Here is an 8037-nt window from a genome sequence, read left to right as displayed (position 1 = left end):
CAACCAGTGAAGAATGACATACAGTAATATCATAACCAGTGACGATGTAAAGAATACTTGGTGATGGTAAACAATTTGGATGAGTAAGTTAGCTGGTGTGTCTGATACAAAAGAGCACTGACGTCCACAAGTAACACAATACAATATAACTGGCAATACAACACAGGAGCGATGAGACACACACAATCACAGCATAACACTGGAAGGGAATTACAATAGGTCACATTGACTGGTGCTCTGAGACTGCTTCCTCATGAGTCAAGCTAAAGAATCCCAACGGGCTAGTGTTGTTAAAGTTACACAAATCTGAGTGTGGGGGTGTGTGTGTGTGTGTGTGTGTGTGTGTGTGTGTGTGGGGGGGTGCGTTCCGGTTGAGGTTTCCAACCAGCCGGCCTCTGTTCCCGGACTTCTCAGTCTTTTTTGGATCTGGAGGAAAGTTGAGAGCCTGTGCTTCTCTGCGTGCCTGTGGTCAGGACAGCAGAGTGCGGTTGGATGGCAGTGTGCCTGGGGGGGGCAGAAGCCAGAAGGCTGGGGGGTGACGCACCGTCACATAGGCCACATCTAAGGGAGTGACACACACACACACACACACACTGAGTCACCTCCCTAACTGTGGTTCCGGGTGGACAGGCAGGCAGAGAGGAGAACGCTTAACCCACGCTCCGTGCTAGGGGGGAGGAAGGGAGAACGGGTAAGCTGTATCAGCTATCATCAGGAATAAAAAGACTTGCAAGTAGTGGGACAGGAAGGGAGGGTTCTGCACTGACTTCTTTTTACATTTTTGGCATTTAGCAGACGCCTTTATTCCTTTAGTCATCATCAGAAAAGAAAATCTATGCTAGGACCAGGGGCCATTGGCAGTCACAATGCTATTATTTTTTTTATTTTTTTACATCATCCCAGTCACTCACAGACTTTGTATAGACCTTTGTAGAGGGACTGGTTATGCTGTCCAATCTATAGTTCTATATACACACACACACACACACACACACACACACACACACACACACACACACACACACACACACACAATAAGGGAACCTACAAAATCAAAAATGTTCATTCTGAATTCACATCCACTATCATCCTTACACTCAGACCCAATTCAGCTGTGTGTGGTCACTGGGGCTGAATACTAGTCAACTTGTATTTTTCAATACTTACTGAAGCCACTGCGTTATACTGTAGGTCAGCGGTGGTGACTAGTGCCCCATAGTGGCCAGCAATGACAGTGCAGGTGATTCACCAGCAACACAATCAATGGCTGTGGAAATCTAGGCAACATGAGATCATCACACATTTATAACTTGCCAAGTCACTGTTGACTGCATAGTCATGATGTAGATAGTATCTGCCAACGGCAAATATCCCCGACAGACAGTGTGATTAGGGTAGGGAGATATCAGCTGAGAGAGAGCGAGAGAGAGAGAGAGAGTCATCATCAAGTGAGTCATCACCTTAGATAAACACACTCTCACTTGGTTAACCAGACAACATCCATTCGGAAGACAAACAAATGACATCATAACAGGCAACACATGTATTATCTTTCGGAAATAAAGAAGACCAGGGAACAACTTTTTGAACGCATTTATATTTCAAAACCCACATTCCTTTTCAATTTTAAGGCTTCAGCTTGACTATAGATGGATTTGAGACACGTCGCATTATATATGGAAGCTTTACAATGAGAGATCAACTCCCTTACAGAACAGGACAAACAGAAGCTCTGTGCAGCTTCATGGGTCAAGAGCGGTAGACTAGAATTCAGGCGGTGGTTCCTCCAAACCGTAGGAACACTAAGATCATCTTTTGCCCGATACCCTACAATACCTTTAAGATGATCTTAGTGCTACAAAGCGCTGGAGAAACTGGTCCCAGTTGTGTCCATCTGAACTGGTCTCTGTCCCTACCATTGCTGAATCTCTTGCTCAACCCTACAGTAAATCGACCCTCTAGCCCTCTACCACCTAGCACTTAACAGATCTGAGAAGATCGGATGGGTTTGAGTAGAGATGACAGCTCCACCACCTGCTTCCATACACAAGTAAACCATTTGCTGTATTGCTGCCTTAAACCTATCCATAGGGGATAGGGGTCAGGGTCATGCTGCCAGTGAGTGGCCAAGGAGGATGTAGAGAGGGGGACTGAGAGGTTCAGGAACGTGGCTGGCTCATCACTTGTTCTGATTGGTGACACTTGACTGTAACAGTGGTCCAGAAGGTCTGAGGCTGAATTAAATCCTTCCACATTCAAAACTTCAACATCCAAAACTCGAGATTCGAGTGCAGTCCAGATCAACCTTTTATTCCTCCACTGAAATCCCTCACCCCAAAAAAAAAATCGACCAACATTTCTGCTCTTCTCGGTGAGAAACCAAACACAAATGTGCTGTGATAACATGCACTTAAGCAAAACCGAGAAGGCGATCCTCAGACGCCTGCCATTTAAAACAACCCCCCCCCCCCCCCCCCCCTTCTCTTTCAGCACGGGCTCGGGCCACCTCATACTTGGGGCTTAGGCGAGATATGCAACTGCACTATAATTACCACGAGAGCCCGTGAACAAAACGTCTGGATCAAACGCAGCCTGATATTCCTTCAAGGCGTCTGGAGTCAGGAGAGGCGTTGGATAAATCTACCCCACATAAAGGTCCCGACCACAGTGGCCTTTGTAGTTGCCCTCGGGAGATCCCCCTCTGACGTGAACAGGGGGCCGAGAGTGGGGACACCACAATGCCTAACCTGGCCAATGGGGTCATTCGATGCACTGGGGGGTGGGGGTGGTGGGGAGGGGGGGTACAGGGACAGGTGCAAGGCAGCGGTGTCAGGTATTGGCCATCCTACGCACAAGACAAGGGTAAAAAGGAAAGAAGGGAGGGATGGAGGGAACATGAGCCGGAGGAGAGAATAACCCAGTCCAGCTGGGAGCCGAGTCTCATGTGGAGGGAGGGAGAAGCTTTGTGTGAGGAGAGTCAACCATTTTATGGCAAGCGTCTCTAGTTTCACCCCCCTCTCAATACAGTAGGACTGATGTCTCTGAGGAGGGAGAGGTGGGATGAATAGAAGGGTAGACAGCTGAACGCGCGACGACACCAAACCAAAACCACCCCCTGCACAATTAGTGGAAGAGGCACTGGGGTAACAACATGTTTTGATTCTAAATGCAATACAGAACAGTGTATCTTTGAGTCAAACCGTTTCACAACCGCCCTCCATGCTGTGATTTACAGTATGATTGGTTGGGTGGGGCGCGCACTCCTAGGGGAGTATGAACCGCTGACTGGAAACCACAGACCCGGCCTGCTAACCTAGAGCTCTGGCCCTCACCAACGCAGAGCCTGCTAACAGAGCTGCTGTGGCATCATTGATTGGTCAACATCCATTTTTAGGTAGAAACGACATGGCCAGTGTGTGTGTGTGTGTGTGTGTGTGTGTGTGTCAGAGGGGGAGGAGCCAGGACTGGAACTGGTATGTCATACCAGCACCATATGTTCTATATAAAAATATAGAACATCGACTGATTTCCCTGAAGTAAAAAATAAATACAAATAAAAAGATTTATCAGCTGAAACATCCCATAAATAAATAAATCGAGCTCAGCGATGTGAAGAATACCTATAGAGATTCTGGGGCTGTATCTCAAGTGGTACAAGCAGAATCTTTAGAATCTCAAGATAATCTCATGATTCTATACTAGAGTGCTCTACATTCCTTACTACACAACGGCGGCATTACCACTCTGAGGTGTTTGAGGGCTGCTTTAAAGCACCACAAAGCCCTCTGTTGACCCCCTGAACCCTGTCTACCCTACCTGCCTAGCCTCTGAATAGCTCCACCACTGTTGCAGTCCACCTGCATCTTTGATTGGCTCAACCACTGCCACCTCCACCACTGATTGGCCCCCCACATCTCTGTTCCAGTCAACCTCCCTTACCCAGCAGCACCTTAGAGCACGCACGCACACACAAACGGAATGGGATATGACAATAACCAAAAAAAAGAAAAAAAAGAAGCAAACAGAATAAATAGCAAAGCCAGCTTGAAGTAGAAGCCACCGCGGGGCTACAGTACATAGAGCCATTGAAGCGCATTGATCCTAATTGAAATTGATGAGGAGGAACGTTACATATGTCCAATCCGCTACTTCTCCTCTTCCTCTCCAATAGGATGCCTCGGTCGTTCACCCCCAGGCTCAGTGCAAATTCTCACTGTTCAGTCTGAGATGTTTAGACTGACTCTGGAGCAGATCCTGGGCTGCAGAGTCTGATTCTGAGCATTTCCACTGATCTGGGAACAGGCAGCACTCCAGTCAGTCCTCTCTGACCCGGCACTTGTTCTTTGTACAAAAATAAGACAGCCAAGAAGAGATGCCCAGTGCCGTTTCATTATCTAATCGAACAAAAATACAATTAAGATTTCCAAATATTACGCTAATATATACAGATGACCGTTTTATTGTTTCCAACAATGAAGGTAATGATAAGATAAAGTAAAGCTAGGCATTGTTTCTTTCCTCAACAACAATATATAAACATATGACTTTTACTATCTAGAAGCTCTGCTTTAATGTATAGCCAACATGTATCCTTGAATGAACATTTTAAATTACACGGCGAGGCCACATTCAATTAGGACTCCGTCTGAGGAAGACAACAGGAACAATCAGTTGAACACAGTGCTGCTGGAGATTGGATTCAAAAGAGTCAACCTTCTCACGAGATCAAACAAGAAACGGAAAGACACCCTGTGTTTTCAGGACAAAAATCTCCAAACTTTAAAAACAAACCCCCTTAAACGGGCTAAAACGGAAGCAGAACTGTTTAAAAAAAAGAAAAAAAGAATGAAGACCACAAAAGCTGACGTGGGTACAATAGTATCGTTGGTCCCGAACACGTTGTGTCCTTTCTGAGGACTTGTCTCATTGCAGGTGGCTGGGCGGAGGAGGGAGGAGCGGGGCCGAGCGGTCGTTGGTGATGGTCCGGCGGAGTCGGACCCCCCGGATCATGGTGAGCATGCTGCCCCCCCCTCCCTCCGAGGGCTCTGGGCCGGGCTCCTGGGCACCAGGGCTGGCAGGGGAGGGCTGGCAGGGGGGCTGCGGCTGGTTGGCAGTGGCGGCGTTGTGGTGCTGTGGCTGGGACGGCTGCTGCTGGAGGTCCTGCTGCTGCTGCGTCTGCTGCGTCTGCTGTAGCTGCTGCGTCTGCTGGTACTGCTGTTGCTGTTGCTGTTGCAACTGTTGCTGCATCTGCTGTTGCGTCTGCTGGTACGGCTGTTGCGGCTGCTGTAACGACTGTTGTTGCTGTTGAAAACGCTGTTGCGTCTGTGTCAGGTGTTGTTGTGTTTGGGGGTGCTGCTGTATCAGTTGTTGTTGTTGTTGTTGTTGTTGTTGTTGTTGTTGTTGTTGTTGCTGCTGCTGCTGTTGATTATACTGCTGCTGCTGCTGTTGTTGCTGTAGCTGCTGTTGTAACTGCTGTTGCTGGTTGAACTGCTGCTGCTGGTGGTGCTGGTACTGTTTCTGCTGCTGCTGGTGCAGGGCGTACTGCTGCTGCTTGCTGAGCTGGTACAGCTGCTCCGAGCTCCCCACCGGCACCGGCGCCTGGCCCGGGATCAGAGTGTAGTAGGGCGAGGTGGAGGAGGGCATGGCGCTCAGGCTCTGTGTCGACGTGTAGAGGCTGTGCTTGGCGTGCGCCAGGCCGTGCTCCACCACCGACGTGGTCCTGCCCAGCCCCGTGGGCGGGCCCAGCCCCGGCGGGCACATGTTCTCTTCGCTGCCGCTTCCTCCTCCTCCTCCTCCTCCTCCTCCGCCACCCAGCGCCTTGAGCGGCACCTGGGGGGTACAGATGGGGATGGGCACCCCTCCGCTGATGGTGCCGCGGCGGTAGGCCGGCTTGGAGGAGGGCTTGCGCCGGATGGTGGCGGTGTGGGAGGGGCGGTGGTGCAGGCCCAGGGGCTCGGGCTCGGCCAGCAGGCTGACGGTGGAGGCCGGACGCTTGGTCTGGAACAGCTTCCGGTAGTTGAGGCTGAGGTCACTGTTCCGGGGGATGGTGGAGGACCTGTCGAACTCCGGGTGGCTGTGGAGGGCCTCTTCGCCCCCGTGGAGGGAGATGTAGTCGTAGTCTGGGGTGGGGGAAGGAAGGTAGGGGGGGGACGTGGATTGAGGACGAGAGGAAAGTGAATGGGAGAGAAGGGGGGGGGGGAGAGAAGGGGGGGGGGGGGGTGGAGGTATAGATAGATAGAGACAGTAGAAAGGGGACAGTGTAGGAAGGAGAGAGGAATAGAGGCAGGAATGGAGGGAGGGGGGAGAGAGACAGAGCGAGGTTGTGGTTAGTTGTGCTGAAGGGACACATCTCTTTCCTGACTGGAAAAACCGGACGAGGGGAGAAACTCTGAGGTGGAAAACGTGACCTGATGCATTCCATTAGATACTCCGGTGACGATTCAAGACAGATCACGAAATGACTATACAATAAGGGTACTTTTTTTTTTACACTGAAACTGTGCTGAATACTTGGCTTTAAAGATATTCAAGGGAATCGGTTTCTGGAAAAAGGTTTTAGATAACCACAGGAACTTAGCCACAAACTCAAATGTTATGACCTAATTAGTGCCCTGATTTGCTGCCCAGTTTGACAGCCGCAAAAAAACAACAGCTTTCTGATGAGGAAGGTGTGTGTTGGTGTGTCTGTGTGAAAGAGAGATAAGGGGTGAGTCAGCATGAATCATGACTGTAACCAGCTGGATGTTAGATGAATGTCATCAGCTGATGATGGGAGACACACTGACACGATTACGGGGCAGTAGCACATACGCAAACACGCACACGGCAGTGTGTGGTGTGCTGTATCACAGATACACACACACAGACAGACACACACACACACAGACAGACACACAGACGCACACACACACACACACACACACACACACACACACAATGTTCTGGCTGTCGTGCACTCCTTTCACAAGCAAGATGCCATCTGATGAGGCAAGTTCACAGCACAGATGTCACACTACATCACAGGGGAAGACGTCATCATTTCACTCCACCGGTGAGGAGCAGTCTAAACAGAAACAGACACAAACCTACCATAAAGAGGGGGTTCTTTCTTTACAGCTGAAAAAGAATATAGAATTGCATTTAACTTTTTCACCCAAAAAAAGGACAAAAAAAAATACTCATTTGTGAGCAAAATCTGAACCAAAAGCAACATGAATGGGATGCCTGGCAACATGTGCAGTAGAGGCACTATGATGGTCTGTGACACCAAACTGGAGGAAAAACAAGGCATTCTGGGTGGTTTGCAGGCATTGATGGATAGACCCTGGTCGTATGAGACGGCTCCGCTCAGCGTTCAGCCTGACAGGTGGGGGTTGGTTGTGGTGTATGAAGACGACAGGGGGGGGGTTAGATCACAACAGTCCACGGACGCAACTTCCACTGGGCCAGGCTGGCGCTGGGTGACGGCAGTGGAACAGAGAACCAGCGGTGATGTTCTGGTCATGTTCTGGTCAGGGGCCAACAGACGCATGCATGCAAGAGACAGGTGGCAGCACAGAGATAGAAGGTTATGGGTAACACACACACACAGATAGAAGGTTATGGGTAACACACACAGAGATAGAAGGTTATGGGTAACACACACACACAGATAGAAGGTTATGGGTAACACACACAGAGATAGAAGGTTATGGGTAACACACACACAGAGATAGAAGGTTATGGGTAACACACACAGAGATAGAAGGTTATGGGTAACACACACACAGAGATAGAAGGTTATGGGTAACACACACACAGAGATAGAAGGTTATGGGTAACACACACACAGAGATAGAAGGTTATGGGTAACACACACACAGAGATAGAAGGTTATGGGTAACACACACACACAGATAGAAGGTTATGGGTAACACACACACAGATAGAAGGTTATGGGTAACACACACAGAGGTAGAAGGTTATGGGTAACACACACACAGAGAGATAGAAGGTTATGGGTAACACACACACACAGAGATAGAAGGTTATGGGTAA

General features: G+C 49.3%; 1 protein-coding gene across 1 annotated transcript in view; it reads right to left on the bottom strand.

The window, feature by feature from the left end:
- Positions 1–2498: 2498 nt before the first annotated feature.
- mtss1 (MTSS I-BAR domain containing 1) overlaps positions 2499–8037 on the bottom strand; it is a gene marked incomplete at its 5' end in the record, with an annotated part of 76718 nt that continues 71179 nt past the window's right edge. Inside the window, 2 exons of the mRNA XM_080545698.1 lie at positions 2499–6119; positions 7090–7116. Of these exons, the coding sequence (XP_080401824.1) occupies positions 4924–6119; positions 7090–7116 (1223 nt within the window). The 3' untranslated portion in view covers positions 2499–4923. The remainder of the gene's footprint in view (positions 6120–7089; positions 7117–8037) is intronic.

Source organism: Nansenia antarctica (assembly GCF_963989245.1).
Source record: "Nansenia antarctica genome assembly, chromosome: 15".
Taxonomy (NCBI): domain Eukaryota; kingdom Metazoa; phylum Chordata; class Actinopteri; order Argentiniformes; family Microstomatidae; genus Nansenia; species Nansenia antarctica.
This window is presented reverse-complemented; position numbering and strand designations above follow the sequence as displayed.